Source organism: Eulemur rufifrons, chromosome 5 (assembly GCF_041146395.1).
Source record: "Eulemur rufifrons isolate Redbay chromosome 5, OSU_ERuf_1, whole genome shotgun sequence".
Lineage (NCBI taxonomy): Eukaryota > Metazoa > Chordata > Mammalia > Primates > Lemuridae > Eulemur > Eulemur rufifrons.
Genome location: NC_090987.1, coordinates 54,402,945 through 54,420,676, shown reverse-complemented (window position 1 = coordinate 54,420,676; position 17,732 = coordinate 54,402,945). Strand labels below are relative to the sequence as shown.

The 17,732-nt window shown below is 38.9% G+C and overlaps 1 protein-coding gene across 3 annotated transcripts in view; it reads right to left on the bottom strand.

Moving 5' to 3' along the window:
* CANX (calnexin) overlaps positions 1–17,732 on the bottom strand; it is a 44,894-nt gene that overhangs the window by 11,030 nt on the left and 16,132 nt on the right. For all 3 annotated transcript variants that reach the window (XM_069468587.1, XM_069468585.1, XM_069468586.1), the window contains exons 2-7: positions 4,574–4,747; positions 4,096–4,169; positions 3,577–3,635; positions 3,002–3,143; positions 2,517–2,598; positions 1,823–2,015 (exon numbers count right to left, since the gene is read on the bottom strand). In XM_069468587.1, coding sequence (XP_069324688.1) covers positions 1,823–2,015; positions 2,517–2,598; positions 3,002–3,143; positions 3,577–3,635; positions 4,096–4,169; positions 4,574–4,744 — 721 coding nt within the window. In that variant the 5' untranslated portion in view covers positions 4,745–4,747. The remainder of the gene's footprint in view (positions 1–1,822; positions 2,016–2,516; positions 2,599–3,001; positions 3,144–3,576; positions 3,636–4,095; positions 4,170–4,573; positions 4,748–17,732) is intronic.

The following is a 17,732-nucleotide window of genomic DNA, read 5'->3' as shown; positions in this document are numbered from 1 at the left end:
TATGGACAATAAGAACGTCAAAAAACCTGTAACAATTAACTTAATTATTGGTCTGACACAAATTGTTGTGCACCAGTCAGCAGGTAAGTGAGTGTATTTCTCATAACTTCCTCCCAGTAGAAAAGGCCCATTTCTTCATTTTTTAATAGAAGTGGTATTACCATGTATGTTACCAACTATCTGAATTACACAAACCTTTTATTTTATTTATTAAAACACAGGTTTACTCATGGTTGTACTTTTGAAGTCCAATAGAGAATGGAAACACAATTTGAAATCCATAAAATCATCTTTTTTTTTTTTTTTTCTGAGACAGAGTCTCACTCTGTTGCCCAGACTAGAGTGAGTGCCGTGGCGTTAGCCTAGCTCACAGCAACCTCAAACTCCTGAGCTCAAGCGATCCTCCTGTCTCAGCCTCCCGAGTAGCTGGGACTACAGGCATGCACCACCATGCCCGGCTAATTTTTTCTATATATATATTTTAGCTGTCCATATAATTTCTTTCTATTTTTAGTAGAGATGGGGTCTCGCTCTTGCTCAGGCTGGTCTCGAACTCCTGAGCTCAAACGATCCGCCCACCTCGGCCTCCCAGAGTGCTAGGATTACAGGCGTGAGCCACCGCGCCCGGCCTAATTTTTTCTATATATATTTTTAGCTGTCCATATAATTTCTTTCTATTTTTTAGTAGAGATGGGGTCTCGCTCTTGCTCAGGCTGGTCTCGAACTCCTGAGCTCAAACGATCCGCCCACCTCGGCCTCCCAGAGAGCTAGGATTACAGGCGTGAGCCACCGCGCCCGGCCAATAAATTGCTGTTAACTATAATTTCCCTACTGTACTGCTGAATACTAGAACTTATTCCTTTTATCTAACTAAACTGTATTTCTGTACCCATTAACCAACTTCTCTTCATTCCCCCAAATCCTTAAGTGTCTATTTATTTATTCTTTATTGATTGATTTAGAGACAAAGTCTTGCTCTATTGTCCCAGCTAGAGTGTAATGGTGTCATCATAGCTCACCGCAACCTCAAATTCCTGGGCTCAAGCGATCCTCCTGCCTCGGCCTCCTGAGTAGCTGTAAGTGTGCACCACCACACCTGGCTAATTTTTTCTATTTTTAGTAGAGATGGGGTCTCACTCTTGCTCAGGCTGGTCTTGAACTCCTGAGCTCAAGGGATCCTTCCGCCTTGGCAACCCAGAGTGCTAGGATTACAGGCGTGAGCCACCGGCTCAGCACCTTAAACATCTTTTTTGTGCTTATTCACATCTTCTGAATTCCTGTATTCTAAATATATGTTACTTTTGTAATTCTAAAAAAAAGGTTATTACATTCTTTACAAAAAGAGGCATGTCTGTAAATGATCTCAAACCAGCAGGGAAAGCTTCATTTAAAAACCAAAACAAAACTTATTCTAATGGCCAAATGACTAAACTCAATTGTTCAGGTGGTACTGGAACATCCAAAGAAAGTTCAACTAAAAGATAATTTTGAAAGCTTGTATATATTTCTATTGTATATCGTATTATCCAACATTTTTATCAACAAGAAAATACACAAAGGGAAGAAAAGAGGGAAATCAGCAGAGAACCTCTGCATGGGACATAAAACCCTATTCCTGAAATTGTCTCAAACTTCAGTTCTCAGTTCAACCTGTGAAAGAGAACTTTGTTTTAATGCTGACAAAGTAAGCTCATTTCTCCGCTAAGATACTAAGTCAAGACTGTCTTATCTGTAGGCTTGGGTAATTTGCAGGATGAGCAATCTTTAAATGGATGATACATTTGTAATGCCATATGACCCCCAAACTAATAGTTTTTCTTACTTAATGTATAAAGATGTGTTTTCTTATCAGTAAAATAGGTCTTCAGATCTGCATCTGGCCTCTTAGCATGCTTTTCTTCATAAATACCCGTCTTAGGGTTTTTGTGGCGGAAGATGAAGTGTAATTTATAATCCTCTCCACATTTATCTGGACCAAACATAATCGTATAAGGGGTCTTGTCGTGGAACTGATCCTTCAGAAATAAAAATAAATCATTTTAAGTAACTCTAGTCAAAGTGTTCAAAAGCAACCTTTCAAAAGTATATAATATTTCCTCTTATAAAATTCCAAATAAATTAGTCACTATTAATGTTGAAAAGCTGATTATAAGGTTTTTTAAGTGAAATGGAATAACCAGCAATTATCAGGAAATTTAAAATAAGAACATAGTTAAGTGCTTTAAAAAAAATACATATATCTAGTTTCCTTCATAAAATCAAGAAATAAGTTTGCTAAAACAAAAATCTACACAGAACAGAAATCAGAGATAAGATAAAAGTTGGTAATAGCTCTGAAATTCACATTTCAAATAAATAGCACATTAGTGTCAAAGTCAATATTTCTAACCTTCTAAAAGATTTAAACCGCAGAGGAAAAAGTCTTGACTTTCACAGGTCTTACAAAATTTTCTTTCCTTTTCTCTAAGCTTATAATTGTGGGTGGCCAGCCACATAAGGAAATAGGAATTACCTACCAGGTTGAGTTCTGGTATTTTAGAAAGCAGTTTCACATAGGCACCGCCACATTCTATTCCATTTTGGAAATTAACCTCATACCTAATTTCAAAAAGGAAAGCAGAAACCAGTATGGCGTTTTGAAAGATTGCCTCTCTTAATTTATTTCCCCTTTTCTCCATCTTGGTCATATGTTTATCCTTAAGAAAGATTCCACCTTCTATTGCTTTTTACAGCTACCCAATCCCACAAAAATAAATAAAATTACATTACATTAAACCTTAATGCAGATTCCTGATAAATACTTTTTGCAAACCAGTTTGTTTCAAACTGATTTATTGGGCAGAAAAAAATATTAATTATAAGATGCTTAAATTCACCCCAAAATCCCTATTGTAACATATACGCTCATAATTTTTTCTACATAGAGTAAAAGTTTTATAATAAGATGTCTTCTGAGATTACTCTTTCTAGAAAGCTTTTATCATACAAGCATTTCACTTACTGAACAATGAGAGGCTTGGTATCAAACACAAAGGGCTTGTTCAGTTTAGCAGAGATGGCATGATGCTTGGCCCGAGACATCAATACAAGTCCTTTATCACCTGGAAGCTTTGATTCTTTCATCTCATCTACCTCCCACTTTCCTACAAGACAACACAAGAAAGCTCCACACGTCTGAAGGTCCTTTAAATGGTAACAAACTAAACTCCCAAGTTGTACAAGTCTATCATACTGACAAATTTTTAACATATTCCATTTATCTATGGGAGTTAGCCTATTAATACTAAACACATATATGCATATATTTGACAAATATTAGGATATGAGTTTTTTCACTTGTAGCTTATTTATTAAGCCACTGCCTAGAAAAGACCTTCTATTACTATTTCCAACATTCAGCTGCATAGGTGATTACAGAGGTATAATACTATTAAATATGAGGCAACACACAAAAATGGCAAAACTTCCAAAGGAAAATCTTGAGGCTTATATCTCCTTTTAAACTAGTCTTAAGAGACGCCATGGAGACAACATGTCAAACTTCTATCTGCTATCTAAACAAAACGTAATTCTCACCATCATATTTGGCAATTTCATCATCAGTATCATCTTTCTTGGCTTTGGATAAAATCCACCTGTAATTAAGACAAATACCAAAATTAAGATTCAAATGACAGTTCACCTGTGAAGAAAAACAATGTAAATGCTCATAAAAGAACTTTATCCTGCTCTTCTTAGCCTACTTAACCACTCTGCTTTCAACTTCTAAATGCCATACACGTGGTATTGATAACATTATATTCAACTCACAAACCTATATGAAAAAGTACCAACCTATGAGATAATTTCCTTTTTTTAAGACTCAAGAGAAAAAAAATTTTCTCAAAGAATAAAATATAGGGTGGCGTAGGGGAAGGAAAGGAATGGAAGAACCACAAGTTCCAGAGACTATTCTCCTAAATGGATGGGAACACTGGAGATATAAAAGTTAGACATTTCACTATGTAAGAGGCTACCCAGAAAAGAATCCACTTTTACCCACCTTATTTACATGATATTTGCCTCCAAGAATTTTTCCCTCTAGGAAACACTTACCCTGACAGAGTCCCTCTGTCAAAGGAATCAGCAAAATATACTTCCCCTGTTGGAACTGGAGCTTTATAGGTGACCTGTGTTAAATATATAAATGAATTAAAAAAGCAACATGCCTTTTTTTACTAGATTTTATTCTCTTGGTTTGTTTCCTATTGTCATAAAACTTTCATAGCCAGCATTCAAATTTGATCTATATTTCTGGCCTTTGGCAAGATAGAACAAAGGCTGTCAGAGAGATCAATGGGTATTTCAGCAAACTTTGCTTTCTCTTTGAGAAGGATCCAGATTTACCTGCATAACTTTTTTTCTTTTTCAGAGATGGGGTCTTGCTATGTTGCCCAGGCTGGTCTTGAACTCAAGTGATATTCCCACCTCAACCTCTCAAGTAACTAGGACTACAGGTGCACCCCACTGCACCCCACTGTTTTCAAAATTTTATCATCAAGAGGTAAAAGGAATAGATTCAAACACTTCAAACCTTTGGAGACGGAGGAGGAGTGCTGGTATCTGACTTTGAGTCTTCTACCTCTTCAATGACATCATCAAGGTCATCCTCAATATCAATCACATCATCATCGTGTCCATCATGAGCCTGAAGGACAGCAGTTCCAAGGGCCAGTAACATACACAGTAACCACTTCCCTTCCATGATCTACATATAAAAAGAGTAAAATAAGTTAAACATATTGTCTATCTTAAACTTCATAGTGACCACTAACCTCTCTCATTTAAAACTAAAGCTTTCAGGCCGGGCGTGGTGGCTCACGCCTGTAATCCTAGCACTCTGGGAGGCCGAGGTGGGCGGATCGTTTGAGCTCAGGAGTTCGAGACCAGCCTGAGCAAGAGCGAGACCCCATCTCTACTAAAAATAGAAAGAAATTATATGGACAGCTAAAAATATATATAGAAAAAAAATTAGCCGGGCATGGTGGTGCATGCCTGTAGTCCCAACTACTCGGGAGGCTGAGACAGGAGGATCGCTTGAGCTCAGGAGTTTGAGGTTGCTGTGAGCTAGGCTGACGCCACGGCACTCACTCTAGCCTGGGCAACAGAGTGAGACTCTGTCTCAAAAAAAAAAAAAAAAAAAAAAAAAAAAACTAAAGCTTTCAAATCAGAGCGAAAAGGAACTTTAGAATTTAATTGAGTATTTAATTTATAGATAAGGAAAGTGAGCCCAGAGAGATTAAGAGGATTTCCTAAAATCAGTTAAGATTTAATTTCAAGAATATTTCAAAATAAAACTCAAACATACACAACTGTCCCCATAGAGAATAACATATTGGCTACACAGATCTAGGATATTCAAATACAATTCCCAATTAACCTCTTGCATTTGTAAAGTGCTTTACAATGGATAAAAGCCCTTTCTTTCACATACTAATTTATAATGCATACTGATGAAAATATTATAATGAAATAACAGGAGATAACTAGCCTCACATTAATGACTTAATACGGATACTGCCATTATTGTCCAAAGATCAAGTGTAGACATGTTTTCAAACTAGTGTTTTTAGATTCAACAACAAAAATATTAAAGCAAGAACCAGCTACTTTTATCTTTTATTTTCTAACCACTTAAGTACTCTGTGTATGATATTAGACTGTCCAGGTGGTAGTGGGCTCTCTTTCCAAGGACCATAGATCAAAACCAATAAAAAGTGGGCCACATAGATGCACAAAATGATTTGGTAGTAGTGGATTTTCATTTTGGGGCCTGAGAAAGTAGAGCCAAGAGGTTGGGGAAAAAAAAAGTAGAAGACATAAAAATACATGTATAAACTCACATGGCATGCTTTTTCCTTACTTCCTGTGCCCACACAGTCCCCCAATCAACCCTAGTCTTTCATTCTCCATTACCAATATCAGGAGATTTACTGGTACCTTGTATTACTATGGTGTCCGGTTTCTTCTTCCTCTTTCAAGCCATACTACACCCAGATGACAGGCTTACCCAAGTTCTCGTTAATGAGAGCCCGTTTGCAAAAATCTAAGTCCTCTAGTTAGCAGTCAGAACCCTCTCCCTCTGTAGCTGCTCTCCATGATATTTCCCTAAGAATCCTCCACTCCCTCTGGGCTAGACATTTCCCATATGCACACCAAGGTTTGTTATTCATTTTCCCCTCTGTTCCCTTAACATACCATTAAAAAAACTAAAATGTACACCAGAAGTATTGTTTTCCTCTTAATTTTTCTCTTTACGACAAACTCTATGGATTCTGCTCACCTTCCTCCCCAACTGCCACAACCTACTTTTGCCCACTAGTTTGCTTTCTTCCCAGGCTATGTCCCTTTCCATATTCTGAAATAAGAACATGAGCCCAAGGTTTTAGCTAAAAATCACTATGTAAAGATATCGTAGTAAGAACATTCAAGTCTGAAAACTCAAAAAAAAAAAAAAAAAAAGTTTTTCATGAAGCTTTTACTAAAAGTGTAATCAAGCTCTATCATATAAAATTCAACAAGTATTGACGGGAATATGGAGAAGTCAGAACTCTTGTGCACTATTGAAAGGGACTGTAAAATGGTGCAGCCGCTATGGAAAACTACTGTATGATCCAGTAATCCCAATTCTAGGTGTATATCCAAAATAATTAAGAGCAGAGTCTCCAAGAGATATCTGTACACTCATGTCATAGCAGCACTACTCACAACAGCAAAGAGGTGGAAGAAACTTTTAAATATCCATCAATAGATGAAAGGATAAAGAAAATACTGTATACACACACAATGGAATACAATTCAACCTTAAAAAGGAAGGAAATCAGCCAGGCACTGTAATCCCAGCGCTTTGGGAGGCAGGAGAATCGCTTGAAGCCAGGAGTTTTCTAACAGCCAGGGCAACATAGTGAAACCGTGTCTCTCCAAAAAAGGAAGGAAATTCTGTCACATGCTATAATATGGATGAACCTACATCATACTAAGTAAAATAAGCCAGTCACAAAAGAACAAATACTATATGATTCCATTTATATAAGGTATATAAAGTAGTGAAATTCACTGATATGGAAAAGCAGAATGGTGGCTACCAGAGGATGAGGGGAGGCAGCAAAGGAGAGTTGTTAAAGGGTATAGAGTTTCAATTGTGCAAAATGAAAAAGTTCTGAAGATGTTTCACAACAGTGTTAATATGCTTAATATTACTACACTGTACACTGAAAAATGGTTAAGATGGCAAATTTCATGTGTTTTTTACCACAACTTTCTAAAAAAAATTTTTTTTAAAGACCAAGAAAGGAAGGAAGGAAAAGAGGCAAAGCTGAGCCTAAGTTTTGGTCTCCTATTTACAGTGGAGCAGGAGAGACCTTTATTTTTCAGGCTAAGGCCCTCTCCCACCCTCAAAGAAACAAAGAAAACCTAAATTAAGGGGGCTCCTTCATAAACTTAGCTAGCCCATTGATTCACAGAAGCCATTTTGACCAATTAAGTTCCTAGAAAAATGTAAATCAACTTATTCTAATGCAAAACTCCAAATTCCTTATAAACTCTATAATCATTTAAAGTGAGTAACTTGGTTGGTCCTGGTGCAGTGGTGTTTACAACTAATTGATCACAACCAGTTACAGATGCCTTTGTTCCTTCTCCATTCCCACTGCTCCACTTGACCAGCCTTAAAAAAAATAATAAAATAAAATAAAGTGAGTAACTTGGCCGAGGCCCAGTGGCTCACCCCTATAATCCTAGCACTCCAGGAGGCTGAGGCAGGAGGATCATTTGAGCTCAGGAGTTCAAGACCAGCCTGAGCAAGAGCGGGACCCTGTCTCTACTAAAAATAGAAAGAAATTAGCAGGACAACTAAAAATATGTAGAAAAGATTAGCCAGGCATGGTGGTGCATGCCTGTAGTCCCAGCTTCTCGGGAGGCTAAGGCAGGAGGATTGCTTGAGCCCAGGAGTTTGAGGTTGCTGTGAGCTAGGCTGATGCTATGGCACTCTAGCCCAGGCAACATAGTGAGACTCTGTATCCAAAAGGAAAAAAAAAAAAAAAACCCAAAAGGGGAAACATAAAAAATTTAAAAAATAAAATGAGTAACTTAGGACACAGAATTAGAATTTCAGGTATCAGGTTTGGTGGCATTTCTTTTATGTAGACATCTTGGGACTACATTCACAAAATGAAACAAAGTCAAATCCACTGATTCCTAAATGCTCAGCAGTCAGTGCAGAAAATAAAGTACTAAATAAAATCATTTGTAACCTTTCCTAGGACTGATATTAGTTTTTAGAAGACAATTGCAATGTTAACATTCTGCTATGGTTTCTTATGTACTTAAGAAATACAATAATCTGGCCGGGCGCGGTGGCTCACGCCTGTAATCCTAGCACTCTGGGAGGCCGAGGTGGGCGGATCGTTTGAGCTCAGGAGTTCGAGACCAGCCTGAGCAAGAGCGAGACCCCATCTCTACTAAAAATAGAAAGAAATTATATGGACAGCTAAAAAATATATATAGAAAAAAAATTAGCCGGGCATGGTGGTGCATGCCTGTAGTCCCAGCTACTCGGGAGGCTGAGACAGGAGGATCCCTTGAGCTCAGGAGTTTGAGGTTGCTGTGAGCTAGGCTGACGCCACGGCACTCACTCTAGCCTGGGCAACAGAGTGAGACTCTGTCTCAAAAAAAAAAAAAAAAAAAAAGAAATACAATAATCATTTATTCATTGGAAAGACCATTATTCTGTACCATCAAAATAATATGCAATAATATATGATATAAAATAATATACAATAAAATGCAAAGCATGGCATATTGCCTTGATATACAACTACAAGAGATTCTCAAAAACTACACAGGTTAATTCAACACTTCTATCTAAATCAACTCTATCCAAGTGACCACTCATAGAAACAATGCTATAAATTGTGGTCAGAGTCCCAAAGATAGGCTACAAAACCAAATCAGTATAAAACACAGCTAAAACAATATATGGTTACAATGGTTATAGTTAGTTATTTTTTTTTTTTTTAGAGCAGGGTCACTCTGTCGCTAAGGCTGGAGAGAATCTATACACCAATGTTTATGGCAGCTTTACTCATAATCACCCCAAACTGGAAGCAACCAAAATGTTCTTCAATAGGTAAATGGACAAATTGCAATATATCCATACAATGGAATATTGATTGTTCAGCAGTGAAAAGAAATGAGCCATCAAGCCACAAAAAGACATGGATGAATCTTAAATGCATGTTGCTAAGTATAAGAAGCCAGGCTGAAAAAGGAACATGCTATATAAATCCAATTATATGACCTTCTAAAAAAAGCAAAAACAAACACAGTAAAAGGATCAGTTGCTGCCAAGGGGTTTGGGGGAGGAAATCAGGTTGAATAGGTAAAGCACAGGGGATTTTTATAGGCATTGAAATTATTCTATTTTTTTTTTTTTTTTAGACAGAGTCTCACTCTGTTGCCCAGGCTAGAGTGAGTGCCATGGCGTCAGTCTAGCTCACAGCAACCTCAAACTCCTGGGCTTAAGCGATCCTACTGCCTCAGCCTCCCGAGTAGCTGGGACTACAGGCATGCACCACCATGCCCGGCTAATTTTTTGTATATATATATTTTAGTTGTCTATATAATTTCTTTCTATTTTTAGTAGAGACGGGGTCTCACTCTTGCTCAGGCTGGTCTCGAACTCCTGACCTCGAGCGATCCACCCGCCTCGGCCTCCCAGAGTGCTAGGATTACAGGCGTGAGCCACCGCGCCCGGCCTGAAATTATTCTTAATGTTACTATGATTGTGGATACATGACACTGTGCATTTGTCAAAACCCATAAAACTTTGTAGCACAAAGAGTGAATAAATCCAGCCAGGCATGGTGGCGCATGCCTGTAGTCCTAGCTACTTGGGAGGCTGAGGCAGTAGGATCGCTTAAGCCCAGGAGTTTGAGGTTGCTGTGAGCTAGACTGACGCCACGGCACTCACTCTAGCCCGGGCAACAGAGTGAGACTCTGTCTCAAAAAAAAAAAAAAAAAAAGAAATGTGAAAAAAAAAAGAGTGAATAAATCCTAATACATGAAAATTTGAAAAAATCATTTAGGAGGTTAAGTGATCCAAGGATAACATGCAAAATATGATAAAACAATCTAACTCTATTACAAATCTTTGAAACAATCTCACTGAAGGGGGGGAGGGAAAAGGTCCTCATTTAAGAAACTTTGGAAATGAGTACAAGGCTAGGCATGGTGGCTCATGTCTGTAATCCCAGTACTTTGGGAGGCTGAAGCAGGAGGATTGCTTGAGGACATGAGTTCAAGACCAGCCTGGGAAACATAGCAAGACCTCTGTCTCTACATAAAAAAATAATAAAAGAAAAAAATTAGAAAAAAAACGAGTCTGCAATATTAGACTGTACAAGAGCACTGTTCTGGTTAATAAAGTTGTTTCCGGGAAGAGGGGATGGCTAAATCCACACCTAATGGATGCAGTGCGAGCTGTTTGGGGGATGGCACGCTTGTCGGGTAGGGCAAAGGCAATTTACGTAACCAAAGGATTTATATCCCCATGATACTCTGGGGGGAAAAAAAGGTGTTTCCCATTCATATACAGATTAACAATTCTGACATTGCTATACATGTATATTGTAACTGAACAATTAAATGGGTGATGGATGGTGAGAGCTACTTTTTCACTGTTGAAGTGGGAATTTACAGATAAGCAAGAGAAGGGGACTAGAGAAATCCATATAGTATTAGAAGAGAACTGGAGACATCAGTACAAGCTTACGTTCAGCTTAAGATACAGAGTTACATATAGAAGTATTTGTAGATATGTGCATATGTGTACCAGTTAGGATGTACACATATACTTCCTTGCCGTCAGTTGGTAGAGCCTAGAAGAAAACTATATTCCAGCAGCAATAAACACAACTAATGCCAAGATCTTCATTTCTCATATCATTCTCCAAAAAAGACAAACAACACTCCTTGGAAAAATGGCTGATTCTATAAGTGGGGCAGGAAATATATAAGACAAGCCTGGAGCATCCTGTAGTGCCAGAAAGTAAAGTGCTCAAAAACTAAGAAACAAATTCTTCAAATTGAAGATCAAAAAGAAAGAAAAAACGGGGATATGTTACAAGAACCTACTGGAAGTTCTCAATGGCCGAAACCGGAACAGTATGAGCAATAAAATAAGTGGCACTAGATTACAACCCAAGGTAAAAATACCCATGAGTCCATACTGATACAAATATATAACCAAATAATTAAATGAGGAAGACGAGACAAATTTCCCATGCAAAATTCCAAGTAATTTATGTAGATACTCTGCCTTCAAGGAGATAGACTCGTTAACTCCCCACTCCTTAACTGTGAGCTGCACATAATGACATCCTTCCAAAAAGTACAGTATGAAAAGAGACGGAAAACACAGGCTAACTTTGCAGCAGAGAAATCTGGCAAACACTACCTCAATCAGGTGGTCAAGGCCAACATCAAGAGTGACAGGTCATGTCAAGTGATATAGTGTGATGAAGATGGCAATTTAACTCCTGTGGTCTTCCTCCCAAAGACTCATGTCCCCAGTCTAATCATGAGGGAGGAAAAAAACAGACAAATCCCAGTAGAGGGACATCTTACAAAATACCTGACCAGTACTCCTCAAAAATGTTAAGGTTATCAAAAAACAAGGAAAGTCTGAAAAACCATCACAGCTGAGAGGAGTCTAAAGAGACATCATGACGAAACACTACGTGGTATCCTGGAACAGAAAAGGACAGCAGTGGGGGGCTGGGGGGGAGCATGTGCCTGTAGTCCCAGCTATGTGGGAGGCTGAGGTGCCAGTACGGCATGAGCCCAGGAGTTCAAGTCTAACCTGAGCAACACAGCAAGACCCTGTCTCTAAAAAAATAATGATAAGAAACAAAACTAAAAATTAAAAATTAAAGGATGGTAGGAAAAGCAAAGGAAATCTCAATTAAGTATGGACTTAATATTATCAGTATCAATATTTGTTCATTAATTGTAACAAATGTACCATAGTAATGTAAGTTGTTTTTTGGGAGGTTTTTGTTGGTTTTTGAGACAAGGTCTTGCTCTGTTGCCTGGGCCAGACCCCAGTGTTGTCATCATAGCTCACTGCAACCTCTAGCTACTAGGCTCAAATGATCCTCCTGCCTCAGCCTCCTGAATAGCTAGTACTACAGGTGCGTGCCACCACACCCACCTAATTTTTCTATGTTTTGCAGAGACGGGGTCTCCCTATGTTGCTCAGGCTGGTCTCAAACTCCTGGCCTCAAGCAATCTTCCCTCCTTAGTCTCTCAAAGTGCTAGGATTACAGGTATGAGTCACTGCGTACAGCCTGTTTTTTGTTTTTAAAAGACATGGTCTTACTCTGTCACCCAGGATGGAGTGCAGTGCAAGAACACAGCTCACACAGCTCAAACTCTTGGCCTCAAGCAATCCTCCCACCTAAGCCTCCTAAGTTGTTAAAAATAATAGGGAAAAGTAGGTGTCAAGTATACAGAAATCCTCTGTACTATCTTTGCAATTTTTTTACACATCTGTGACTGTTCCAAAAACTAAAGTTAATTTTTTAAAAAAACAGGATGTTCCACTATAATGCCTCAAGTGATTGAGCCCCCATCCCTCCAACAAAAAATCCTGGGGCTGAAATATACCATAGGAATCTAGTCTAACTTTCCTTGTTGAAAAACTGAGGTCCAGAGAGTGATGTGCCCAAAATTACACAGCTATTGGCAGAATGAGGATCAGAAGCCAAGGTTTCTGACTCCCAGTACAGTACACCCTACTTGCTAATTCTATACCTCTTTTATCTTAAAGACACAAAATGATTTTTCATATATTTTAACCTCTATGAGGATTTCACAACTTTTTTCCCATCTTAAGTCTTCATTTGTCTTTACATTTACTGACTGTTAAAACAGACAGCATTCTTTTCTGTTGTCATCCACTGTTTCTAAGATTATGGAAAGGAAATATATAGCAAGTAGCTCAAGAACAAAGTAACAATGCTTTTAAAAAACAAACAGCGTGGTTCTCCCTACCCCAAAGCTATAGAGCAAGTAGTCACTAGATTTGGAATGCTTAGAAATTACTTTTAAACCAATTAATACTTTCCTGTAGTAACGAAACACCACCTTTCTTAGGATTCTCTATTTCCCAGCTTGTACTAAAAGATAGGTGAGCTTCTTTAGGGCAAGGTTTCTCAAATTCCACTGTTGCAGTTTCCCTCATATTTTTATTTTCTGCTTAAAAGCCATCACTTTCTTACTTTCTTGGAGCACTTCATTCACTCGTCTTCTTTTAGGAGCCATTTTCTCTCTCCTTCTCACATTCACACACACTTATAAAAAAAAAAAAAAAAAAATTTTTTTCTAATCTAAAGCTCAAACTCCTGGGCTCAAGTGATCCCCTGACCTCAGCCTCCCAAGTAGCTAGGACTACAGGCATGTGCCACTACACCCAGCTAATTTTTCTATTTTTTTTTTTGTAGAGACAGGATATGACTCTTGCTCAGGCTGGTCTCAAACTCCTGGCCTCCAAAGTGCTATGATTACAGGCATGAGCCACAGTGCCTGGGCTAGTAACAAAATTTTTAAAAAATGGATTGAGGGTGACCTTGATGATATTGCATATATCTGCCCATGTTTTCTGGGTTTATGAATAAACTGTGGTATTAGTTCTACTAATCAAGTTTTTGAGTTTAATTTAGTATCAAGATAAACTTACAATATTATAACCTATCTCTTATCTAACTTGCAAAAATGCATACAAATTTGTTAGTACTACTTAAGACTCACACTAGACTTTTCCTTCTATTAAAAAAAGTAAAAAGGCCGGGCGCGGTGGCTCACGCCTGTAATCCTAGCACTCTGGGAGGCCGAGGTGGGCGGATCGTTTGAGCTCAGGAGTTCGAGACCAGCCTGAGCAAGAGCGAGACCCCATCTCTACTAAAAGTAGAAAGAAGTTATATGGACAGCTAAAAATATATATAGAAAAAATTAGCCGGGCATAGTGGCGCATGCCTGTAGTCCCAGCTACTCGGGAGGCTGAGACAGGAGGATCGCTTGAGCTCAGGAGTTTGAGGTTGCTGTGAGCTAGGCTGATGCCACGGCACTCACTCTAGCCTGGGCAACAGAGAGAGACTCTGTCTCAAAAAAAAAAATAAATAAATAAAAAAAGTAAAAAAAGGTAAATTTCCAAAACCAATTACTGACATAAAATTGCACAGAACTATACACACAGCACATAGAAACTGGTGAAATCAAGGTCTATAAATTGTATCAATGTCAACTTCCTGGTCTTGATATTAAATACTACAGTTAGTCACCACTGGGGGAAGGTGGGTGATGGGTACAAGGGACCTCTCTGTAATATTTTTACAACTTCTTGTGGGACTGCAATTACTTCAAAATTAAAAGTTTTTTAAAAAAATGTATTACTGGATCTGTGAAAATGGTTCTTTAGAGTTGATCAAAGTTGTCTAGAAACAAACTTAAAATTGACCCAGTCCTCTAAAGCTATAGACAGAGGACCAGTACTGGTCCCTGGCCTATTAAGAACCAGACACACCAGGAGTGGCAGGTAAGCGAGGGAAGCTTCATCCGCATTTACAGCCACTCCCCATCACTTGCATCACCGCATAAGCTCCGCCTTCTGTCAGAGCAGCAGAGGCATTAGATTCTCATAGGTGCATGGACCTACCATAAACTACAAACTGCACATGCAAGGGATCTAGGATGCGTGCCCCTTATGACAATCTAATGCCTGACGATCTGAAGTAGAGCTGAGGTGGTGATGCTAGCGCAGGGGAGCCGCTGCAAATACAGATTATCATTAGCAGAGAGGTAAACCACCTGCCCTCCCCTCTATGGAAAAATCATCTTCTACGAAACCGGTCCCTGGTGCCAAAAAGGTTGAGGACCACTGCTTTAAAGCACAAAACAATAAAGACAGACTCAGAAATATGATCTGGATTAGAAATTTGAGCTTGATGAGGTAAGTATTTTCCCCTTCTTTTCAATTAAGAAGGGTTTTGAATTTGGTAATCAAATATAGTTCTCTATCTGTACCCAGGTAAAAGATTCTCTATCTTCTAGGATCACAGATATAAATGTGAACAAATGTACACAAAGCCAAGAAAATACAAGCCAAACATGTACACATTTATAACATACAGCTTTCTGGTTTGATTATCAAAGACAGAGCAAAAAGGCCCAGGGCTCAAATCCTCAGATCAGAAGGAACTTTCAAGATTACCTAATCTACTCACATTTAATATTTCAGTCCACTTTTCTGAAAGAGTGAATTAAATTCTAGAGGTGGAAGCTTATTTTAAGCTGATGATTCAGAGAATTTATTCCTCATACACAAGGTAGCATGGTGCATGTGGTGGAATAACTTGTCAAGTCAGAGAAACCTGGGTCCCAGTCTCTTCAGGTCCTCTGGGTGGCCTTGGTCAATTTATTTAACTCCAGAAGTCCTCTTTCCCTATTTTATAGATGTGGATAATAGTACTACTGTCTCAAAGGCTTGCTATGAAAATACAAAAAGGTAATATAAAGTCTACCACAATCCAGTACTTCATAGGCATATTCAAATGTTTTGTTCTTTGAAACACAATTCGTGGCCGGGCGCGGTGGCTCACGCCTGTAATCCTAGCACTCTGGGAGGCCGAGGCGGGTGGATTGCTCGAGGTCAGGAGTTCGAGACCAGCCTGAGCAAGAGCGAGACCCCGTCTCTACTAAAAATAGAAAGACATTATATGGACAACTAAAAATTTATATTCCAAAAATTAGCCGGGCATAGTGGCGCATGCCTGTAGTCCCAGCTACTCGGGAGGCTGAGGCAGTAGGATCGCTTAAGCCGAGGAGTCTGAGGTTGCTGTGAGCTAAGCTGACGCCACGGCACTCACTCTAGCTTGGGCAACAAAGTGAGACTCTGTCTCAACAAAAAAAAAAAAAAAGAAAAAAAAAAAAAAAAGAAACACAATTCGTACGATCATATTGAAAAATTTTAAATTCTCACACCTGACCAAAAGGTCTAATATTCCTGGATGATTTTACATAACAAGAAAAACTTGCTTTCTTCCAATTATGTTATACAATTTCTTCTTAACTCTTCCTTGCAACAGTGTATATGTAATTTTAGCATTTGGATACGGAAATTTGTATTTATCTGCTATTTATTCCTGCTTCATCAAATAATTACTTTTCTTTGTGAATTTTCCTAAATCAACATTTTTTGATTACAATTCTGTTCTCAGCACACTTTTTTTTTTCCCAGAGTCTCACTGTCACCCTGGGTAGCGTGCAGTGGTGTCATCATAGCTCATTGCAACCTCAAACTACTGGGCTCAAGTGATCCTCCTGCCTCAGCCTCCCAAGTAGCTGGGACTACAGGCTTGCATACCATGACTGGCTAATTTTTTCTATTTTTGGTAGAGAACTGGGTCTGACTCTTGCTCAGATTGGTCTCAAACTCCTGAGCTCAAGTGTTCCTTCTGCCTCTGCCTCTCAAAGTCCTAGAATTATGGGTGTGAGCCACCACGCCTAGTCTCAGCACACATCCTTAAAAAAGACAGTCCAGGCCGGGCGCGGTGGCTCACACCTGTAATCCTAGCACTCTGGGAGGCCGAGGCGGGAGGATCGCTCGAGGTCAGGAGTTCGAGACCAGCCTGAGCAAGAGCAAGACCCCATCTCTACTAAAAATAGAAAGAAATTAGTTGGACATTTAAACATATACAGAAAAAATTGGCCGGGCACGGTGGCGCATGCCTGTCATCCCAGCTACTTGGGAGGCTGGGGCAGTAGGATTGCTTGAGCCCAGGAGTTTGAGGTTGCTGTGAGCTACGCTGACACCATGGCACTCTAGCCCGGGCAACAGAGCAAGACTCTGTCTCCAAAAGAAAAAAAGGAAAAAAAAAAAAATTGTGGGCTCAAACTATTTCCAGGTTTCTTTTTATATTTTATTTTTCAAGTGATGAGATCATTTCTTTGTCTCTGAATCAGGCTAAGGAAGTCCCTTTCTACTGATAGTTTGTTGAATGTTTATCATGAAAGGGTGTTTTTCTCCAACTATGGAAATGATCATGTGGTTTCTGTTCTTTCTTTTTTTTTCTTTCCCTTTAGCCTACAGTCCTTAAATGCATCTGTTCTTTATTAATGTGGTATATTATAATACATTCATTTCTATACATTGAACTAACCTTGCATTCCTGGGATAAATACCAGTTGGTCATGGTGTATCACCTTTTTTATATGTTGCTGGATTTACTTTCCTAGCATTTGAGTGAAGATTTTTGCCCCCGTTTTTCAGAAAAGATATTGGTCTAGCTGGGCACAGTGGTATGCCTCTATAATCCCAGCTACTCAGGAAGCAGGCAGGAGGATCATTTGAGCCCAAGAATTAGAGGCCATCCTGGGCAACATGATGAGACCTTCTTAAAGAAAAGGGGGGAGGGTTTGAGATAGTGGTTTATGGTTTTCTTTTTTTGTAAAGTCTTTGTCTTATTTTGATATTATCAGGGTAATATTGACCTCACAGAGTGAGTAGGGAAGTGTTCCCCATCCTTCATTTTTTCAAGAGTTTGTGAAAGATTGGTATTAATTCTTCCCTAAGTATTCAGCAGAATTCACCAGTGAAACAAGCCATTTGGGTCTCTGTTTTTACTTGTGAGACTGTC